Below are 23,591 nucleotides of genomic sequence, written 5' to 3'. Positions count from 1 at the left end.
GACCGCTCGGGCCGCTCCCGGCGGGGCCGTACCGCGGTCCCGGTCGCTCCCGGCGGGGCCGTACCGCGGTCCCGGTTGTTCGGGCCGATCCCGGCGGGGCCGTACCGCGGTCCCGGTTGCTCTGGCCGCTCCCGGCGGGGCCGTACCGCGGTCCCGGTCGCTCCCGTCGGGGCCGTACCGCGGTCCCGGTTGTTCGGGCCGATCCCGGCGGGGCCGTACCGCGGTCCCGGTTGCTCCCGGCGGGGCCGTACCGCGGTCCCTCCCGCGCCGCTCCGAAGCTCCCGCCGCAGGGAGCATGACGGGAGCGGGGCGGGGCGTGGCCGGCGCTGGGGGCGGGGCGGGGCGGGGCCTGCCTGCTTCCCGCGGCCCCGAAGCTCCGCCCCCGGCGGGTCACGCGCCGCTCCATCCCCTTTCCCACCGCCCCTCGCGCTGCCGGAGCCGCCTCAGTGCGGGCGGCGCGGGCGGACCCGCTCGATCATGGCTGAGGTGAGTGCTGCTCTCCTGCCCCCTCACCGCTGCCTTCCTGCCCGCCCGCCCGCCTGCCGGCCGGCCCTTCTCTCTCCAGCCGCCGCTCGGGGATGGTGGTGTGGTGGGACGGGCGGCTGGGCCCTGCTGTGCAGGTGAGGGGCCGGGGCTGCCTGGGGCCCCGGCCTTTCCCTTCCTTTCACGGCCCTTCTGTTCCTTGTTTCCTTTCAGCAGCGACAGGATAAGGCGGCGCTGATAAGTGAGACCCGGCGGCGTTTCGAGGCGGAATACCTGTCAGGTGAGCTGGGATCGGTGGATGTGGGCTCTGGGGCTTGTCCGCTGTCGCTTTTTCTCTCGGAGCGCCAGGTATCCTGCTTTCCCACGTCTGGGAGTGCCTGTGCCCTTTCCCAGAATCGGCTGGGTCGGAAAAGGCCTCCGAGATCATGGAGGCCAACCTGTGACTGGGCACCTGTCAGGCAGACCATGGCACTGAGTGCCTTGTCCAGTCTTTCCTTACACACCTCCGGGAACCGTGACACTGTCACCTCCCTGGCAGCCCATTCAGACATCTAATCACTTTTCCTGTTAGGAATTGCTTCCTAATGTCCAACCTAACCTTCCCCTGGTGCACCTAGGGTGTCTGAAGGCACGGAGGGGTACGATGCCCAGCAGGTTTCTGTGCTGGCTTTCGGTGCTCTCTGTCTGCTGGGTCGCTGTCTTGGGCTGCAGGATGTGTTGGGGCAAAGCTCTCGGTCCTTCTGTCTTGTGTTTGTTTGGCTGGAGAGTGTTGTTGGGGGCACTGCTGTGCTTGATGCTCTTTGGACATAAAACATGGTAGGCAGGGAAGAGGGAAGGGAGGCATTCTGACCTCACCGAGTTTGTCAAAGGAAGAGTTGTTTTTCTGGAGTAACTTGCAATTGGAATTCATGCAGGCCATAATTAAGATCACGCTGCATGTCCAACTCGATTCGTAAGTGCAGGTGCATTTAAACTTGTAAATGAAGGCCACGAGATGCTGGGGATGCCTAGGGGAGAGAGAAGACTGGAGTAAGCCTAGTGTGGTTTTCTTTTATTTCAAGGTTGATTTGCATTGCTTATGTTGGAAGAGTGTAGAGTATGCTAACAACTGCAGTAAGCATACATTTCATTACGACTATCTAGAGACTTTCTGTTAAAAACATGCTTCTATGCAATTTTTAATGCAAATACAGTAAAATCCAGTAACTGTGTTGCCTGCATCTCGTTTAATATGAGGCTTAGTTCTGCTAACAAATGCCTTGCTTTGATGTTTCTGATCAGAATTATTGAGGTTACCTAGCTATCACTTTATGTAAGGGTTACGTGCTTCTGTGACTTCTTTGGAGTGGGCTAGAACATGCTTTTGGAAAACTTCTAAAGTCTTGTGTCTGGTACAACTTTATCACATCTGGTTACTCTGCTAACTTCCATAAGGAAGACTACTTGGGCCTTGGTTACATTTGACCTTTATTTCTGATGACAAAATTATTAGAAAGTCTTGAAACAGAGAGAGCTTATTTTACCATTTGATATTTCTAAGTGAATAAAGATATCCTTGTAAAGCTCAGGCTTGAAAGAGTGGAGGATTATCTTAAATTCTAAATTTTTTCTGCCTCATAATGTTTTCAATTAGTGTATATTTTCATATGGTAGGTGATTCAACTTGCTTTGTATTCTATTATCTTAAAGTCAGAGTCATAAATAATTACTTCAAAAAGCCTAGAACTGCTCTGGGACAGTAGCTGTGGAAAAGGAGTGTTACTCTTTCAGTTGATCTATTGCTTAAAATCCTGGATTTCCACAAGTTTCTCTAGTTTTAATAATGCCTCTGTTAGGCTGGTTGATAACAGCCTTTAAAATAATTGAATACTGTTGCAAGGTAAGCTGTAATCCTATTGGCAGTATTTTGAACACATTTTCACAGTAAGCCCGTTTTTGGGTCATGGTTTAGGGTTCTTGGCCCTTTCAAGAGAATAGGATTAATACTCTTTTGAGTTTGTGTTCTTAAGGCTCTGCCACAAATTTAGGAATGCCACAAGCAAATGGATGTTCTCATGACCACATTCAAGAGTGCAAAACACAGGAATTTAATTTTGTACTGGTCTATCAGCCTCTACTGGGTATGTTCTAAAATGTATTCTTTTATGCTTCTTAATCAAAAGGAGTATGGGGGTGCATGCATGCAGACACCCTCAAACCTGTGACTTTGGGGTGTAAAGGTACAGATGATTGCTTCATACCCAGCAATTTTAGTCTGCTTTCAAAACTAGAGGCACTGTCAGGCTACACTGAGAAGCCAAGCCTTCCTGTAAAGTTTAGTGTGGTTGTAGAATCATAGGCCTCTATAGAGCAAACTGTATTCCATTTACAGGTAAACTGCAGGTGTGAAAGAAAAGTTTTCAGGCAGTTTTGTTTCTGTAGGTTGCAGAAGCCACTGTTTTGTTTTCCCTGTGAGGAAAACAATGTGACTAGTTATTCTTGAAACTCTGTGATTCTGATCATCAAAGATGAAGTGGTTCTTCCATATTCTGTAACTCATAGTTACTTGTTTCCCTCCTGCCCCTCCTCATGCAGAAAAAATTGGCAATGGTCACAAATACTGTGATAGCTTTACAGTAATGTTTATTTTTGTCATGAAATGAAAACTTAGAGGGTCTTTGAAATCCTGCTTTTCCGTTGAAATTATTTATTGGCAGAGCACAATCTTTAGATAAAAGCAGAATCTACAAAAATATTATATAGCTGATTCAGAAAAGTCTAATATTCCAACATGTATTATAATAGTTATTATTATAATGTTGTGGTGTGGTCTTGATAATTTTCAAGGCAGGATGGGAAAAGTTCTGTTCAGCAATTGAAAACACCATGAATTTGGTTTTTTGAATTACACAGTTGTTTCGTTTACCTGACCAAATCAGGAAATGTTTTTGATAGTCAGATACAGTGTCAGAGATAAGTGTCAGAGACTGTTGCTGGCTCATTTTCCCAAAGCTTGCCAGAGAACTTTCTTGCTGAAGTTGTTCAGCAAATTTGGCCTTTGAAGGGTTCTAGTAGGAAAGCTTAGCCACTGTTGGATCTTACAGACAAAGCAGTGCTTAATATTAACTGAGACCTTATGGTGTTTTTTTCTCTTCAGTTAACTTTCTAGCCAGGTTCCAAAGACAGCTTCAGTTCTTGTGAGGAGTGTATGTCCCAATAATGAGACCCTTGCATTTAAAAGGTATATTTCCAATAGTGGAAAGGTCCTGTTAGTCCAGTAGACTGGCAAAACCAGTCTGATTTGGTAGGCAGACAGCACTTTGTCTTCACTGGTTTTGGACCTAATTTTTGTTTTGCGTGTTTGGATTCTTTGTGACAGTTGGTGATGTAAATGATTTTGCTGGTGAAAGGAACAATGAAAACAAAAGACTTTTTTTTCTAGTACTGGCTGGCACTAACAATGTTTTCTAGCAAACAACTGTCTTTTCTTTAGTGAATTTCCATTCCTTAGAGGATTTTTAAAATTAGCTTTTATTTCTGGGCTATTACTTTCTATTTTAATGTTACAGTGGAAATTATTTACAATTAAATCTTGTAAGATTTTTTTTCAGTAAACCAGTTTTTGTCACATTTTCTTTGGTATATTTACCATTTCTAATTGCCTGTATTTCCTGGCCCTCCTCATTTACATCCTTTTCCTTTCTCCTTTAGGCAAAGCTAATTTTTAAAAAAAAGATTGTGCAAGAGAAGTTTCCCATCCTTCCAATGTAAAGGATTAAATTTCATCATGACTTTCTTTAAGCCAGTAGCAAAGGTGTTTTGTTAATCATATGGGCTGATTGCAAATAGAATTTTAGACATATGGGACACCCTTAAAAAAACACAGTGATATGACTATTGTAGGAGACTTCCAAGTAATCTTTTGAATATCTGCATGTGCCTTTTTGTGCTCAGAAAAATCTTTTTTCCCTGGTTCTTGGCTTTCAGGCTAAGAATGGTGGAAGGATAATATAGGAAACATAATTTCATAGAAAGCTCTGTAACAGTAATGACTGAGCTTTCTATTGAAAGTAGTCTTTATTGTCATTGAGAGTGTTCAGTTTTGCTAAAAGTTTATCTCACTTTGTGGAGACAGATATTTTGTTTGTTGCTGCTTGAGGTTATTGAAATAATTCCTTATTGGATGGAAATAGTGTTGGGTATTTTCTTCATCCCTGCCCCTTCATGGTTACTGACCTTCTTAAATTGTTTTTACTCTTGATGATTTTCTCATCTAACAACAGGAGGCACATACCTGAATTATTATAGTACTTAGCCTAATGTTTGGCATCAACAGCCAATTAAAATGGGTTTCCTCTTTGTAGCCAAAGTCAGAGGAATAATTGTGATCATTTTAGACCAAGACTTCTTGGCTGAAGTAGTTTTAAGACAGTAATTAAATTGAGTTTATTTGTGTAATGTAACATTTGACATACTTCGTTCTAAGTTGTATTTTTCTCTACTTTGTACAATGGCGTTTTTGGTTTTTTTCTCTATTAAAAGGCATGCAGTTGCTGTCCCTGCTTAGCTTCATAAATGGCTTGTTCTGTAACACTACATTTTTAGATAAGAGAGTTTTTTTCTGAAGGGAGGGGTCATTCAGGTTTTTAATTCTGAACTTCTCTGGATTGTTTTAGTGTGCGACTTAGCTGTGCTGTCTGGTTTTAAGTCTTGTAGTTATTCTATATTCCTCTGGAATATTCTCAAATTTGTATTATTTTTCCTAAAGCATGAGCACTAGACGAAAACACAGCAGTGCAGCACTGTTCTTCTGGTAATCATGGAATGGGTCAGGTTGGACAGGATTGCAGTGGCTTGTCTCGTCCAGCCTGCTCAAGCAGGGTCATTCATCCTGGAGCACAGGGCACAGTTTTGCATGCAGACAGTCCTTGCATGACTCCACACCCTCTCTGGGCAATCTGCTTCAGTGCTTGGTCACACACAGTAAAGATGTTTTTCCTCATGTTCAGGTGGAACTTCTGTGCCTCAGTTTCTGCTTGTTTCCTCTTGTTCTATTGCTCAGCATCACTGAGCAGAGCCTCAATCCATCCTTTGACACCTCCCTTCAGGTACTCATAGACATTGATGAGGTTCTCTCTCAGTCATCTCTGCTTGAGGCTGTACAGGCCCAGCTCTCTCAGCCTGTTCTCATAAGAGAGATGCTTCAGTCCCTTAATCATCTTTGTAGCCCTCCACTGGACCTGCTCCAGGGGCTCCTGGCATTGTAATTAGATGGCATTGAAAAAACAAATGACGTAAAGAGAAGGGATTTTACAATTTGTACCTCAAAGACCTTAATGAAATCTTCTAGTGAAAGTATTGCAGTGAAATTTGTGTGCATTTAGTTTTGCGTAATTCTGCAGTTGTTTTCAGAGCTGTTTTCTGGTATTATAGAAGATCCTTTATGTTGAAACACAGTAATTAAGTGATACAGTTTCACTGGAAGTTTCTCAGCTCGAAGAAGACAACTATTAAAAGGGCAGAATGTACTCAGAGGGCACATTCAGAACAGAAGTCCTCACTTAAGCAAAAAAAAAAAAAAGAAAAAAAAGGCAAGTAATATAAGAAGTTGCTGTTCAAACAGAACTTTGACTGCTTCTGGTCTTTCCTCTTGGGTTCTCAATGAGAGTTTTCTCAAATGCTCAATGAGAAAATTAAAGTAACTTTAACCAACTATTTTCAAAATAATGTTAAACACCCATTCAGTTTTGCTCACTCAGATTTTCCTGAAGAACTTTCAGCTAAAGGAATAAAAAAGGCCTCATCTTCCTATTGTCATTGCCTTATGTGTAACTTAGAATTTGGCAGATTACACTTTTTCTTGCTCTTTTGGACCCGAGTCTTAGTTTTTACAGTTTTCTGGGTCAATGGAAAAGTATTGCAGGACCCCAGTTTTGCCTCTTCCATAGGCTGTGGAACTATTCTATGATACAAAAAAGGTTTAAATGTCTTGGACTGAGGGAACAAGCAGGTTTCCAAGTTTCTGGGCTGTGAAATGTTACACAAAAGTCTGGCACTGCTGCTACACACGTGGTTTTCAGTAGCTCTTTCTGAACAGAAATAGCTGGTGGTGCTGTTCCTTGTGTTACCTTTTGGGGCAAGAGGTGTGTGTTCCAAATACCTTATGAAATTCTGTTTGTGATGGACTCAATTACAGAGATGTCCCTCTTCCTGAGCTGAGGGTGATTAAACTTAGTGTCTCAGTGTCCTAGTGGCAGTCCTGCAAGAGTGAAGAAGCAAGCACATAATTTTGCTTTGAGGAAAGCATCAGTATATGTTTACAGGCATCTTAAATGGGTAGGCTTGGAGATTATCTGAGGTAAGTTATTTCAGTTTATAGTTTCACCTGAATTTCCATATGGATATCCCTCAACTATTGTTTCTTTTTTGGCCTTTTAGTTGTTGTGCAGGATGCAGTTAAATTGTATTGAGAATACCAAAGGTCTTATTTTCTTTCAAGTAATTCTAATTTAACTCTAGGAGTTTTTAATAATACAGTAACTGCACTCAAGTGTTCCATGAGTGATTTAAAATGAGAAACATTCTGATTATTTCACAGCTTAGTTTGAAAACAAGTTTCCAGATGTCTGTAGAATTATGTGACGTACAGATTTGAAGAGTAATTCCTTCTCTGAATTGACATGTTTTCAATCACTGGGTTCTTGGAAGGACTCCATCAATTTTATATCACTCTGCTTTTTGTGTGTGACATAAAACACCTTTCTTTTTTATTCACATTCTCATTCTAAATTTTACTTATTTTGTAGCAAGAATTGTCTAAATCAGGTAAAAGTCACAATGTGCAGTACTCAGTACTGTTCTGTCAATCATGTTAAGCTAACCTGATTCAAATCCTGGTAATCTGCAAATGCTTGTGGATGCAGAACTTGACTAGTTGTTTCCCCTGGTTTCAGCAGGGGAAACAACTAGCATGTATATAAATTGGAGTTACATGTGCCTTGTTGAGAATTTAGTTACAGAAGAGAGGGAAAAATACTTTTGCAACTATCCCTATCTCTGAATGCAACTTCCTTTTCATTGATGTTGGAAGTTTGGATTAAACATTTTCTCTGTTTCTCTTTCAGTTTCGTTTTCTTCAAATATTCACAAAGTTCAATTTCTATGTTTTTAAAAATATTCTCTAAATTCAGAGGTTTGGGAAAACTTGTTAGTGGCCAAGAAATGTGTTCTGAGGTTTGTTCCATGTAATGATTTGTCAGTGGTTTTAAATTAGTTTGATACAGCATGCACGGTTCTATCAAAACAACATTCTGATAGTTGTGCTCTCAAACAGATACTGAAAGGAAAGACGAGAGCCTCAGAAAGTGGTGTGAAATGTTGTCCTGTTGGTTTTTACCTGGTGGTGGGTTTTCTCCTTAATGACACAGTACCCAAATCCCTTATATAAATAAGATACATGTGGGAGTGATCTCAGCAAAGTACTTGGCTGGTTGGTTAACTGCAGTCACTCATAGCTGGAAGCCAATGTGTGTCAGAGATTATTAAACCAAGGTGAAGTAAAGTAGTTCACTTCAAACTAAGTACTGTTAGCTTTTCTCAAATAAAACTTCCTAAATCATTGGGGGAGTTACAAATTTCAGATGAGCAGTTGAGACTACAAAATTTCACACCCAGGATTTTTGCAATCCATCTGTGGTTCCCCTAGAGCCACAGAGAAGTTAAACATATCAGTCTGGTACTGAGTGATTGCTGGGTTCAGTCAGAATATAGGAAATCAGCTCTCTGGTGCAAGTATGGAAATGATGAGAAAAGGAACTTAAATAGTTGAAAATATTTTAGTGGATTTAAGGCTTTTGGGCAGAGGAGAAAGTAGGGGACTAAGATTAAGGAAAGTGGGATTAAATTCTAGGTTTATCTAAGGAGCAAAGTAAAGTAGTAGGATAGGATCAAGGGAAGGAGAAATTTGAAGCCTAATGAAGAAGGAATACAGTAGATTACATATGTAAGAAGCAGTTGGATGTGAAAAATTTCATTGGGGGAGTGCAACTATAATAACTCTTAGAGGATGGACACATTTAAATTGATACATTCTCACAGTTATATTGACTGATTTATAACAGGAAACAGTATAAATTGAGAGACAAGTAAAATGGGTAATATCTTTATATGTAGGCCAGTAAAACAGCAAATATTAGCATAAGTCAGTGGTGTCTTTTTCTTAACTTCTTTCTCAGTTAAGATGTCTGATTGAAATACACATTCCCAAGCCATCCCATTACAGATCTAAATGGCTCTGAAAGAAGTTCTTTTGAGTTTATTGCTGCTGATAGAGGAATAGTCTTTCCAGTATGTGAAAATTAACATCTCTTTTACTAACAACCTTAGTTTTTTTTCCATGGTAATGAATTTAGGTGAATAGTTTAATAGCTTATGGTTTTTTAGTAGTTAGCAGAGATGTGTTCCAGTGTCTGTTGCTTTCAGAAGCTTGTTTCTATCATGGGCTCTTGATTTACATTCTGTTTATACAAATTTCTCAGACAAAGGAGCATTGATCTAAGAACTGAGCCTTTGTTTACGCATATCTACAATAGAAATAAGTCCACTTAGCATTTGTGTTTTACTTTCCTGTTTAAAAATAAAAAAAATCCAAAGCAACAGCAAGTCTTGTTTCATCTGAAGTATTTCCAAAAGCATGTAAGCTTGTTATCATGTTACTAATGTGGTACAGGAACATACAAGAAGCCTTCGGGACTTTTGTGGTACTCCAGTGTTGCATGTAGTTTGTGTTGGGTAGGGTAACAGTTTATAAGTGTAAACTGTAATTTTCTTTAAAGAAAACAATTTTGTTTAATGCAATTATGTATAGTGCATGGTAAAAACCGCTGATTTTAATATTTGTTGTCAGACATTTTATGGTCTGACACGCTGATGTCTGTGAGTTTGAGAACTTGGGTGTGTACTAGTGATGTTTAATATATACATTCATCAGTACACAGATTCTAAGACTATATACTAATTCATGTTAATTACAGACAACTGGTTTTAGGAAAATTACACCTGTTCCAAATGTACCTTGTTTTCTAATATTTTTTTCTTTGCATAAGAATCACAGAAGTTTTTTTCTAGTGAGAGTGATCTTGCAGTGCGTGTAAATATCTTTGCAGCAGATAGATGGGTTTCATCATTTATCATGCTGTGCCTTGGTTGCTTAAATTTGAAACTGTAAGAGAAATCCTCTGTACCTAGCAGATGCTTATAGACCTATACTTGACAAATTTCTTCATGTTTTTGTAGCAAATGCTATAAACATTAACACATTTATTTCCTAGATAAATCAGATAAATATGATTCTAGAGATGTGGAAAGACTTCAGCAAGATGATAAATGGGTTGAAAACTACTTGATTTGGCGTCACGATGTGGTGGATGATACTTTAAAAATGATTGATGAAAGCTTTCAGTGGAGGAAAGAATACACAGTTAATGGTAAGCTATGGTTTATAGTGATTTTGAAGGTGCATGTTGCTTTCCTATTGAACTACCACTGACCTCTATATCTAGTTTCATTAAGAACCTCTTAAAGATTTGAAAGTACCACAGAGAGCTGACTAAGGACTTAAAAAAAAAAAAAAAAGGAGAAAAGGTATTGCTTTTTATGTTGACCAATAGTATCTCAATTTTCTTCTGGTTCCATATGTCTATTGAAAGGTTATTTAAGAGGAAGGAAGGCTGGCAGCTATCTCTTGTTTTGTCTCTTGCATTATAGGGCATTATTTGCCCTAAAAAAATGGGCAAATAATAAAAAGCCACACAACAAACAGGGCTCTCTTTTTCTCTGTAATAGTACTAGTCTGGCACACTAAATAAGAGATCTCATTTTTGTTCTATGAGAATCTTTTGGAGGTGAACTCAAAACTCTGTGGGACTTCACACTCTGAAGGATAGAGCATGGTGGGGCAGGCTTCAAATATGAAAAACTAAACATTTGCACCATTTTCTTACGTAGATTTTTTTCAATTGTTCTTACTTCATAAGTAGATCCTACTCTATAGCATGAGAACAAGATAGTAAAGATTCCAAATTATGTCAGTATTTGCATTAGTTTAATAAAGGCCTTGGAAAGTGGCTTATAAAGATGTTTTTGGTTGTTTGTTTGGTTTTTTTTGCTAGACTTTTGCATTTTTAGTGACTTCTGTTAAGTTGCAATATGATTAATAATATGATTACTGAAATATTATTTCATTTGGTTTTGCAGACTTGTCAGAATCTGTCCTTCCAAAATGGTTATTTGAAATTGGTGCTCTCTTTCTGCATGGATATGATAAGGAGGGCTATAAATTATGTAAGTTATACAGAATATACTATTTTCAGTCGCTGATCATTATTTTATTTGTAGCATTTTATCATCTTAAAAAGTAAGCTTTTTGAGAACAGACATAGATATGTATTGGCTACTGGTTTTACTTTAACAGTTAATAGGGTAATAAAAATTTTATCGTGGAATCCACTGATTTGGAAGGTACCTAGCAGGATCATGGAGTCCAACTCATGACCCTCCACAGGACATCCTGAGAATCACACCATGGCCTGACTCTGACAGGCTTGGTGCTGTGATCACTGTCTTAAACAAGAATATAATAGTTTAATGTATGTTCTGTGTTTGAGTAGGGGTTTCTTTTAATCTTGAAATACAGTCTAGTTCACATATTTAAAAGCATTTGTTCTTTTACGTGAAACAAAGTACTTTTTACTTTAGTTTTGGATGTAAAAGACTTGGAGAAGAAATCTGGTTTTTTAATAAGACTTTCCAAGTTTCAGAAAGAATATTGAGCATATCTAAAATTATCTTCAGGTTCGCCTAACTTTGATATTGTAAAGGTAGTAAAAATGAAAGCTGCTCTTCACATTACTGCCTTGAATATTTCTTTTCTCACTTTATGTACGGTCAGTAACTTGGTTTCAGACATTTTTATAAAGTCTTTTACTTTGAATTATGCCTGTGGTTTTTGGGTTTTTTGGTGGAAAAGCAAGTCTCTGTATGACTCTTTTTTTATTCCAGAAGAATGTGTACTGGGCTTTCATTTATACAATGTTGGTCACCTCCTGGAATTTTTCATTTTCTTTTAGGAAGATCTGTTGCTTTTTATATAATTCTTAATGTGTATATAAATAGTTTTTCAAAACACGTCAACTTCAGCGCTGTAGGAAGCCTAAGCAGAAAAGGAAACATTAATTTTATAGCAATACTTAGAATATATACTGAACATAGTGTTGTCTGAAGACCATGTGATTTAAATTTTAAATTATGAAATGGTAATCTAGGTAAGTAGTCTTTAAATACACAAAAAGTGTTTTTCCACTTTAATGGTTTTTGTGGGGTTTAATTCTTTTTATTTGAAGTTTTTAAAAAGTTACAGCAAAAAATGTAGATTAGGAAAGCGGGGTCTGTGAAGAGGTGTGCAGTTGTTTTTCTGGCTGTCCAGTGGTCACAAAATCAGGGCAAATGTGGAATACAAACTCAGAGGTGTTAACACATTTCAGTTCATCCTGTATAGTTACTTGCTTGATGTTTTCTGTTAGCCTGGATATTTCATTTCAAGTTTTGTGTGTGTTTTTGTTCAAGTTTGGTTCAAAGTGAAACATCATACAAGAGATCCTAAACAGCAACTTGACAAAAAGAAACTGGTCGCTTTTTGGTTAGAACATTATGCCAAGAGAGATCATGGAAAGCCCTTAACAGTAGTGTTTGACATGGCTGAAACTGGAATCAGTCACATAGTAAGTATTTTTACCGTCTTGTCGTGATTGCTTTTGGAATTATTTAACCAGTGTTCCTAGAAAAAGGGAAGTCCCTGTACAGTCCTTGACAACTAAATAACTTAACAATGATTGAGATCAGTGATATGTAGATCTTTTTCCCATGACATGAGCAGTTTCCAAAATTTTTTGTTACAAATTAAACTTTGCCTTCTGCAAGGTGCTGAAAACTTGCTTTTAGTTTGGTGAGTGAGCTGAATCTAAACTGGTTTAGATTGCAAGGTTGAGAGCTGGCCTATCAGCACGTATTTAGGGATTTAATCTAATAACTAAAAACCTCAGATTGTCTATAGGTTAGAAAACAAAATGTGTTTCTATAGAATAATTACACTTTTCTTACTAAGTGCCATGCTGTCCTGTTATTATGGGAATGGCTGAAACTTGTATCTTACTCTTTGTGCTTTTATTTTTTTCTGGTGGTGGTGATACGGCAAGAATGAATTTAAATATAATTTAAAAAAACAACCCCAAATCTAACTCCAAAAACTTGTTTATGCCTAGCATAGGCAAGATGATGAATGTTGCATTAGGACCTTGCAGCTCTGCAGTATGGGGCCACCAGATTATGAGGAGGTATTTTGACAAATAAAAATGGTGTGATTCTGTTTTGCCAGGTTGGTGCTCTGACCTGTGCAATGAGAGCTGTCTATCCATACTCCCAAAGACAATACTGGAGCCATAGCTTTATATAACAAGAGTAAAGGATTGTAATAATCTCCTTGATGTGAAAGATTTGATTTGGGTTTTATGGAGTGTATCCTGAAGCAGCTTTTTTTTCCCCTGTGTCTCTGAGTCTCCCAGAGACAAAATCTCAAGTGCTGTCTGTAACTGTCCCATTGTACAGTCTTGTTTTGTAATTAGTATGTTTATCACAGAACAGGAGTATTTTTTTAATGGCTGTTTGTAGCCATGTGGAGTAATCGATAAATTTTATCGTAAAAGAAAAAGAACTTGGATCTGTGAGTTCTTTTTCAGAGCATGCCTGATTTGTTTGTTCCATTGCTATGGACATCTAGTGTATCACTCTTACCAGTGGTATGCAGGAGATAATTCTGATAGTTCATGACTTGTTGCACCATTTTAGGTAACTAGAATGGATTCAGCTATTGAATGGTTTGTGAAATCTGCACTTCTAATTCCACACTTCCATCAAAATAACAGATCTATCCTTCTGCTCTCTGATAGTGCTGCTTTTGGATGGGCAGCACAATAGAGAGCAGCATCCTGATTAATGGAGATTCTAATCATTCTAGTTTATCACTGTGTTTATGCTGTTAAATGAAAGATACTGCATTTGGTACAAGCAACAGACAGTTGAGATAAATGCTTCTATTAGAGGCTACCTTCTGCCTGTAAATATGTCAAGCTTTTAGTTAGTTTCTAGTTGCTGAAGCCACTTAAAAAGCTTTCAGGTTGTTTCAGCTTACACAATGTTAGTTTTTTGTTTGATTTTAAACTCTGTCCACAAATGTTTTAACCGTTTGTTTGCATCACCCTAGGAGTCCCTTCCCCATTCTTACTGTTATGACAGGCTTTGGACCCTCAGCCAGAAATGTTCTGTACTATTTCTGAAAGCAGTAGTAGTGGTCACTTCTGGTAAAAGGACTAGGGAAAGTACTCATGGCAGGCTTCCCACCTGAGTACCTTATTGTGCTAAGGTATCTCTTACTTTATTTCTATACCTGTTTAATAAAAAGCCTTCCTTGCCCTTTACTATGTAGCCAGTTCCATTATACCTGGATTTTGCAAAGGAGACTGACTGTACTATTTCTGTGCAGTTGCTCATTGGGTAGAGACATCCTGAAAATGGGTGGTATTAAAAGCAGCTCTTTTGAGTGCTGTCTCTGCCTGCAGTTTCTCTGCATGCCATCAACTAACACTAAACCCAACAATTCTTTTCAAAGGAAAACCTGGGACATTTTTTCCTTTGGAAATATAATATTGAGTGCAGTAGTATATTGAACAGTATGCAAGAAAATTACTGTAGGGAAATTTCAGTATATTGAGTGCTCTTCCATCTGTCAAGCTTCTCTAGTGCTTAAGGTTTATTTTTCATTTATCTTTCATGCACATCTTAAATCCTGATGATGCTCTGCAGTAGTTTAGATATCTTAGTTGTTGCACTGATCATAGGTCTATTGACTTCTTTCTTAGATCATAAAGGAAGTGTGACCACAATCCTGCAGCAGTTTAATGAAAAAGAAAGCCTGGCATTTTATTGGATGATGTTTGTAGTGTGTGTAAAATTTGAACATAGTTGACTATAAGATAACTGTCTTGTGACATTCATTAAATGCCTTAACTAAGCCTGTAGTTTTAATGTTTTGGTTTGCACCGCATTTATGCTGTGATTTTATTTTAGGACTTGGATTTTGTCCGGTTTATTGTCAACTGTTTTACAGATTATTACCCAAACTTCCTCAGTAAGTATTGTATATTAAATATTAAGCATTGTAGATGTGTGTAACAAGAGCATTTCATAACATGATAGAAGATGGTGAAGATAAAGGGTTTTGTTCATGTTTTTCTGGAGTAGCTTCATGGAGCATGTGAATCTTACAGAGTGAGGATATTCTTGACACAACTGTGTATTGTAAATAAAATTTATGCTCACCAAAAATCAGTTTCCTTTTTGTGAAGTAATAATCTAACAAGTGTTTATACATAGTAGAAATTAATATAAGCATGTAATAGAATGGTACTGACCTGTTCTCCTTTGCTCCTTGTTACTTGGGTAGAAGCTTTACAAACTTTCATGACAATTTTTATTCTTTAGGAGTCTACAGGGGTGAAAGAATGAATGGCTGTAGAAAATTTGGGGAGCAATGATTTCTTCTGAAAATAAGTGAACCATTTTTGTGTGCACACTTAGAAAACCCTGCATACTTGCCTGCTAACTTTTTTATGCATAGGCAAACACTGCATAATTCTTGCTAGCTCATCTTAAATATGTGATAAATTTTAGGTGAAAATGTCTGTGAATATTGAAATTCCATACAGCAACTGCTTAAACTCTGAATATTAGATTTCAGCTTGGTGATCAAAGTTCATAGCTTTGATCAAATATCAAACTTAAAGGCAAGTGCAACACTGATTTTCTTTTTTTGACATTAAAGAGGAAAAAAAAATTGGGACAATTAAGTATTTTCAAAATTCTATGCTAAAATAAAGAATATTTGGAAAAAATAGATATACAAAGACTTATCAGTACTTGTTTATTTGTGAAGTAGGAAGTGCTGCATAAACTTGTTAGACGTTCTTTTGTTCAGTAGTTGCTTTTCTAGGACAGGTTGAGATCATGCCTTTCTCTTATCTGGGAGCTGAGTTATTAGTTAGTATGTTTAGAATATGTCAGAAAGGTAATATCCTAGGAAGAGTATAAACAGTATATAACTTGGAATTTTATTATCTATTGTGCAAGCAAACAGCTAATGTTTTTATATCACAATAGCAATAGATTTGTACAAAATTGCTTTTACAGGGAAGTGAACATGAATGTTTGTAAAAGTAAATATTTACTTCTTACATGAACATTATTGTTGTGCTTGCCCTTAAATAGAGGAATACCTAGCACTTGGTATTCAGATGTTTTTTTTTTCTTTTTAGCAAAGATAGTAATATTTGAAATGCCATGGATTATGAATGGTAAGTTGTTTCTTTTTTTTTTCTTTTTTAGATTGTGATAACTTTTAAAAGTTAGTGGCATAAATAGGAATAGGAATTTACTATTACTGAAATAACAATGGTCTTTGTAAATGCTTCATAGATCTAAACAATTAGCCTTTAAATCAGCAAAACATTTCAGCTAAGGAGAGTGTATAGGTATTTTTCCCAACCTCCCTCACTCAGATTTGGAAATGCAATTGGTTTTACATGGTGTGTACTTCAAGGGCTAAATTCCAAGATAACAGAGGTGTCAGTTAATAAATCAAAGACACTATTTCCATTTTCTCTGTAAATAATACTTTTTTTCCTTGCACTATCTCAATTATAATAGATAATTTCAGAGCAAGTTCTGCTATATCTTCAGGGATGTAACTCACTTGTGTTATATAAGGTCTACCAATACACTGAAGAGAACCTACAAAAGCAAACAAAATAACAAAACTCCCTTCCTGACAACTTACGTATACCTTTTGTTTTGTTTGGTGTTTTGTTTTGTTTTTTAAAGCTGCTTTTAAAATCGTGAAGGGTTGGCTTGGCCCAGAAGCAGTAAGCATGTTAAAGTTTACAAACAAGAGTGACGTTCAGGAATACATCAGTGCAGAATATCTGCCACCTCACATGGGTGGAACTGTAAGTATAATAACATTTCATGTTCTTGTTGTGATCAACTGAGACACCTCTAGAAATCCCATATGTGAGGTTGAGGTTTGGCACTTCACAGATGTAAGATTTCTTGAACTTTTTTTGCCAAAGATAATTTTAAGATCACAGGAATATAAAATAGGCTAACTTCATGAGAATTTGGTGTCTGCACTTTTAAGTACAGAACTATTTTCTCTGAATCATTCATCCTATTATAATTCACTGGAAACCACTTAGTTTTTCAGACCTTTAAGAAAAATTATCTGTTTTAAGTGTCATTCTTTCTTGTACTTTTCTTCATCCCTGATGAATTAGTGATGGTATTTGTTTATGAAACAAGTTCTATGAGCAGAAAGTAGGTTTCATGGTCCTCGGAGAGTTCTAGTCCTGCTCCAAAGCTATGATTCAATAAAGACAGTTACATTGTAGCTATTTTTCCTTTGTTGTCTTTAGGGCTGCATTGTAAGACAGGGCTGTAGGAGATTCTTTTCAAAGAGTATAGTAGAGCTCCAAAGTAGTACATGCAGCATCAGTTTAACAGAACCAGAATCCAGTTCTAGTGCAATTTAAAGAGCGGAACAGCGTAAGCATCTTGCACAACAGGTTTAACTTTTCACAAAGCTAGTAGATCAGCATTGCATAATCTTTATAATAAATTTGCAGAAAAAATTATGCTTTATAATGTTTTTTAGGCCATTTATAGTAGTAAAATCAGCCCACTGTAGGGGAGTTACTTTTAATTTTCTTCTTCTACATTTTCTTTTCTGAAGTACTTTTGGCATTACGGCAATAGCAATATGGGGAAAAGGAGGGCTGTGTTTCAGCAATAGCAGGGGAGACCATGTTCCTTTGTATATGAATTCAGGGTAGTGTTGTTGTGGCCAGAACATATTAAACTTGTTTGAGGAACATAAAAGAATGTTACCTTGATTTTTATTTGACTGAGATTAGCACCCTTTAAAAAGTGCTTTTGCATGAGACTCTTGAGAAAAGAGTCTTCACAGAAAATTGCTGCCCTAATTCCCCAGTCTCACAAAAGAACTTTCTCGTGTGGAAGAAAGCTGAAATTGCTGAATTTCAGCAATTGAGTAGGCATTGAGAGAAGGACTGATGATGTCTGAAGTGGCTTCAGTGAGGAATTGAATATTGTTTAACAGTGGTTCTGGGCCTGGCTCCTGTGGTATTGTCCTATTGTTGCAATAGAGGGGCAAGGTTTTTTCCTCATTAAAGCTGAGTATCTCCCATATCTGCTTTTTAGACTGTCTTACCTAATAGTTAATTATGTCTTTAAAGAAAGAACTTGTGGTTTTGCTAAGTATCCTCCTGTAGCATCTGATGGAACATGCAATCTTAGAGTTATTGCTAATCCTGCCTCGGGCCTGAAAGGTCTCATTGCTGGTTCATGATTGTTATCAAGCTTGCTCCATGTTGCCCATCTTCTGAGAGCATTAACAAGTCTCAGAATCATGGAGGCAGCTTATCCAAATCTTTTGGATGGGGTAGGAAGTTGCAGTGGCAGAAATTAAGTAGTAGAATAGTAGTAAATCTGCTTACCAAGAACTCCAGAGGTTTTGACAATTTCAGAAAAACAGCTGTATCACTGCATATTCAGAGCCCTGTGTTTTGAGCCAGTATATGCTTTGTCTGAGTTTCACTTGATGAGTGTTTTGAGCTTTTAACCTGAGAGCTGTCATAATTTGGAAGCATTGTTAGCAAATACTGAGACTCCAAAATTGTGCTGCAGATCTTCCTAAGATTTCTTCAGTATATACAGTAGAGCAGGATCTTTGCATCTCTCTGATAGCAAGGAGTTTTTCAGTGATCAGGCAACAGACAACTTAATGACCTTTTCTCAGAATTTAACTTTTCTTGATGTGATTAACCTTTGCTTCTCTTGAGGCAACTAGATAGACTACAATTCACCATTATTAGTATTGTCAGGCTTGGCTTTTTAAAAATGCAGTATCTGACTTGCACAAATTGATTCCTTCTATTTTTCTCTCAAGGGTTTGGTTTTGTTTGTGAGGGAATTCTTGTTTTGTTTTTTGGCCTCCTTGCAATTCTTTCTGTCGTATTTTATTTCCACGTGTTTAGTTACAGATCTTTATAATTGCAACAAGCGTAATGCCAACGAAGAGCATGGCAAACCTGTGCATCCTTTGTATTTAATACAGTAGCTGTAAGACTCATCTTCTTTCTGCTGTGTCCCCTGCTAGGATCCACCTTTGAAGAGCCAGGTCTTGCCAGATGTAAACAACTGAGGGAGCGGTTAATTTGGGGAGATACCTAGATTCCACTGCACTTACATTCTTTGTATTCCAGAAGGATGTTAGAGACCAGTTCTGGAAGTAACAAAAAAACAAAGCTATAGAATTAATAATGTTGAACTTGAAATCAGTAATTATTTTAACTAAGGGAACTGTTCTTTGTCTCTGTTGGAAGCCTCCAAGCTTCAATGTCCCAGTGAAGTTGTCTTTAAGTATGTTTTATCTCTGTCTCAGGGTCACTCAAAAGATGAGTCAGAAACTTTCCTTAGCTTTAAAATCCTTTGATTGACTGTCAGCCAGCTGAGAAAGAAGGAATATTACGTGCTTGATTTTAGACAACTAGGGGACAAAGGTGTCTCCAGAGTATCAAAAGCATTAAAACTAATTTTGGAAACAAGAAAATTGGACTTTGAAATATGAATTTGATCTAAGTTCCATCCAAGTCCTCACCAGCGTCTGTTGGCGGTGGCTGTTACCATATTGGTAATCCATACGTGCTACACACCATGTACATGGCTTTGAGTTGTTCTTGTCCATAGTGCACAGAGGTCACTTTCTTTATAGCAGGTTTGTTTTGGAGAGCTTGTCAAAATTGCCCAAGGCAGATCTAGGTGCAAGCTAATGCTGTCCAGTCTGGAGAATTAGGGTTAGGTGCCCAAGAGCCACTTGGTAATATTTTTCATTTAGTAATAAATGTATAATAACTCAGTGTTTTCTGGCTTTCCTATCCATTGTATCACACATTCTGCCATTTCCAGCCGTAGGAACAGTCCAGTTCCTAAGGCATACACATTTCTGACTGACCAGGAAGAGTTGTTGCCTCTTCAGTAATATTTTCTGCAAGACTTTTGTACATAAAGTATACACTTTCATGCAAGACATGTACACACAGTAGGGTTTTAATTTGTAGTTTTTGCCCAGTCTTTCTTTGTCAGGAGATGGATTTAACAAGGATGAATTGATGAAGATTCTCTCAATTGGTGCTAATATTGAACAATGTGTGGAAGTGCTGTGCTCTTCACCTGTATCTGAATTGATAAGCCCACAGGTTGTTTTCTTGGAAGTACCTTGTACAGGTCAATGGCCTGAAGTTACGACATGACTAAGCTTGCATATGACTTCATGGCCACTGTGTACATGTATTCTTAGAAAATTCCACTGCTATGACTAAGACACCTCTAAAAATTGCCAAAAATACTAGCATGAATTCTCTAGATTTGCAATAAAATTGAGCCATAAGTCTATAGAATGGATGTATCAGGCATTGAATAAATCTGCCTTGTTTACCTGGCTGAGGTTTTCACCCTGTTAGTAGATACACCCATGTCACTGAAACTTAGGCACTGTGACTGTGGAGTGTGGGACTTTTAGTTGTCTCACTGATAAGGTTTTGTTCATCTGCTGACGCTCTCCAGCAGCATGGATTAACAAGGCCAAGTAAAGTGTGCAGGAAAATTATTTTCCCTCTGCTAAGGTCACTTTGTCACATGCCATTCATCATGTCCTGGAAGGGAATGAAAAGGCTTTTTATTGGTTTGGATAAGGGGAAGCTGGAAGGTCCACAGATTAGATTAAATTTCAGGGGTTATTTGGGGTTGTTTGATGGTTTTGGGTTTTATTTTCTTTTTTTTAAACCAGCCATTGTGAAATTAACATACAAGGAACAGCCGATGTTTTTCATCACTTTTTGAATATTTTTAGAAATAGCTGTCATAAGTTTTAAACCACATTTTCTAGAACTAAGAAGAGAACTTCAGCAATAAGACTCTCAATGCTGATCCTTGATAGACCAGATTCTGCAGTTCTGCTGTGAATATAAATAACAGTTTACTGGCTTCATTGGATAACTGTATTTGTCTGTTGGTTATAAAATAAAAACTGTTAGTTTCAGCTTTCTGTACAAGGGTGCAATTTGAAATGGATAAATGAAACATAAAAGTAATATGAAACAAAAAACGACAGTATTTGCATTTAAAAAATCCTGGAGAAGCTACTTTTCATCTTGTTAAATAACTCATCTTTTATAAATCTCCTTATCTTTTAGGATTCTTTCAAGTACAGTTATCCTCCATTGGTTGATGATGATTTTCAAACTCCGTTATGTGAAAATGGGCCCATTACAAGTGAAGATGAGCATGAAAGTAAAGAAGAGATGGATGCAGACACCAAGGAGACTGGGGAGCTGAATGAAGCACAAAACCTTAATCAGAAAAAGGTATCTGACTGAAGATTTAGGCAAGACTAGCTAGATGGTTACAAAGTGGGACAAAAGGCATATAATTTTGGTTACTTGTTTGTCTTTATGTCGTGTTTTTTTAACTATCTTTCTGTCCTCCAATTTGACAAAAGAATCCAGGAAAACTGAAAAATTAAAATTGCACTTTCAGCCTTGGCTCTTGGTCTGTTAAGTTTGATGCTTCAGAATGCATAAAATGTGCACCAAATATTTAGTCTATCTCTTGGAATATAGTGAATTGTACAGTAAAATGAAAAAGGTTTCTGTTTTGTTTTGAACAGTTTTCTTTCCATTTGGTTTATTTTTAGTCTTGGAGTATCTAGTGGTGCACATTTTGAAATATATTTAGTTTTCTCAGATGCTTAAAAATCAGTATGTACATGAGAAAATACCAAGTTAAATATTTATACTCTACTGGATGTTAATTTGTTTTCTTAAATTATTGATAAAATCTCAACATATCAATGTTTTCGTTTATTCTCAGGAGAAATTGTATTCCTACTCCATCAATCGTGTTTTGCAACATAATTTTCCTGCAGTGTTGTTTATCCAGAAATAAGGGCATTGTTTCACACAAGTTCATATGAAATAATATTTGAGAATATACAGTGGTAGTAACTGGAGATATTGCTCTTGAAAATAGTTGAAAAAATCTGAAATGCACCACTTTATTACCATAATTAATTTTGGAATGTGACTTGCAAAGCTCTTGTTTAATGGAGTAGAATACAGTTTCATTTACTGTTCCAAGTTTGTCAGAATAATTTGAAATGCGCAGCTCACTAAGTAGTCCAGCTGTTATTTGCAACTTGGCCAGCTTTAAAAAAAAAAGATAATTTCACTGACCTTAGGGTGAAAAGGAAACATTACATAACCGTGGTTAGACTTAGTAGCTTGTTTTGCTTATAGCACATTTTTCAGCTGTGATCCTCAGACATGGAAACATGGAGAATTTCAGCTCAATTTCAGAGTTGCCTTTGGTGCTTAATAAGCCTCAGTGTTTGTTGGTTTTTAATTTGCTTGGGTGACTTAGCTTTCTCCTTACTTGAGGTATTTTGGGTTTTTTACACTTTTTACTCTTGAAATACTATAAAGCAAATAACTTTTCACTTTTATACAGTGTCATCAAGGTGCTACTCAATTTTTTTTCAGTACAGGGAATCATGAGTGATAAACTTGGTTAGTAAGTGCCTGTCCTGTAGGTGCCTCCACTTTTGTGTTCTATAGTAATATTTTTTTCTGGTAGTTAATGTAGAACAAAGCCCAACATATAACTATGCAGTGTATTTACACACTAACCTTTTACTGTCGCTTTTATATAATTATAAAAAAAAAGGTTGCTCTGCGTTTTCTTTTTATCCAGCTTATTTAATATAAAATTTTGTATTCCTTTCATTCCCATACTTCAAACTTGCATGAACTGAATTGTCTTTATGCCTTTTCTCTGTATTAAAATGGAATAAAAAGGAGGCTAAGCAAACTGTTCAGCTGATCTGGAATCATGATGCCACTAATTCTTTCAGTCTTCTGCACACCCCAGCACCTGCCCTGTTTTGCATGTATTTTCTTAATGTTATAGAAGAAAACCCTCAGAATCTAAGATGTACCAGCAGTTTTGAAAGCACCAGTTCAATCAGCATTATTTTGTTTATGCTCTGCAATACTTCAGGGTTTCATGTAGCAGCCATGAAGATACATTTAGCAACTCTGCAATGAAGTGTGGAATTGTTACTGTGTTTTCTGTTCAGTGTAACAGTGATTGTATTGGGGCATCTGTTTTAGTTTTCATTTCCAGTGGATTAATAATACCAATGCTTTATGATCTCAGATATTTGAAGTGCTATAACTTAGTGTGTCTGGAGTTTTAAAAATCCAACCTGGGTATCAGGAAAATACATGAAAAAAAGAAAAAACAAAGCAGAAGTTTTGTTTCATATATGTTTAATGTGTTATGTAACTTCTATAGTAAATAATTTTATTCAGTGGACTTCATGCAGCTTCAGGGAATGAATATATATAAAGATTGGTCTGTAATATGTAAACTGTTGAAATAAGCCAAGTCATATTCTTTGAAATACCTGCATGATTCTGTAACATGTAATCCAGGTTTCTGGTTAATCATTATAACTGTCATTTTTACTCAGATGAATTCTATAGAACAAATTTCCAAATCAGAGGAAACTGACAAAACAGAGGTCAAACCAAAAATTGCAAAGAAAGCATTAACCACTTTTAAAGGACCTTTATTACATATCAGGTAATAATAATTTTTTAAATTTTCTTTTTACAATGTGCCTTGGACACTTGAGTACTGAACTAGTTGGTTTTCAAAATAAACTTTTTTCAGACTATTATAGGAAAACAAATTATATGCAACTTTTTAAGAAGGATTTTTATAAAGCACAAAGAATTTTTCTGGTTTTACAAGTTTTTAGTGAATCTTTTGGTGTCACCAAAGATTAGCATACTTTTTGGACTAATAGGTATATATTCCATAGAACA

The 23,591-nt window shown here is 37.3% G+C and overlaps 1 protein-coding gene across 3 annotated transcripts in view; it reads left to right on the top strand.

Annotated features, from left to right (window-relative positions):
• The first annotated feature begins 353 nt into the window (after positions 1 to 353).
• Positions 354 to 23,591, top strand: part of MOSPD2 (motile sperm domain containing 2) — a 31,830-nt gene continuing 8,592 nt past the window's right edge. Inside the window, exons 1-10 of one of the 3 annotated variants that reach the window (XM_085051703.1) lie at positions 354 to 486; positions 697 to 763; positions 9,792 to 9,947; positions 10,717 to 10,803; positions 12,085 to 12,239; positions 14,641 to 14,701; positions 15,885 to 15,923; positions 16,450 to 16,574; positions 20,898 to 21,068; positions 23,234 to 23,346. In XM_085051703.1, the coding sequence (XP_084907829.1) occupies positions 478 to 486; positions 697 to 763; positions 9,792 to 9,947; positions 10,717 to 10,803; positions 12,085 to 12,239; positions 14,641 to 14,701; positions 15,885 to 15,923; positions 16,450 to 16,574; positions 20,898 to 21,068; positions 23,234 to 23,346 (983 nt within the window). In that variant the 5' untranslated portion in view covers positions 354 to 477. Of the gene's footprint in view, positions 487 to 696; positions 764 to 1,397; positions 1,513 to 9,791; positions 9,948 to 10,716; positions 10,804 to 12,084; positions 12,240 to 14,640; positions 14,702 to 15,884; positions 15,924 to 16,449; positions 16,575 to 20,897; positions 21,069 to 23,233; positions 23,347 to 23,591 lie in introns of those variants that run through there. The other 2 variants (XM_085051710.1, XM_085051720.1) reach the window with 2 other exon arrangements.

Source organism: Lichenostomus cassidix, chromosome 1, assembly GCF_008360975.1.
Source record: "Lichenostomus cassidix isolate B80296 chromosome 1, HeHo_3.0, whole genome shotgun sequence".
NCBI classification, from domain to species: domain Eukaryota; kingdom Metazoa; phylum Chordata; class Aves; order Passeriformes; family Meliphagidae; genus Lichenostomus; species Lichenostomus cassidix.
The sequence above is the reverse complement of the archived record's forward strand: the minus strand, read 5'-3'. Positions and strand labels throughout refer to the sequence as shown.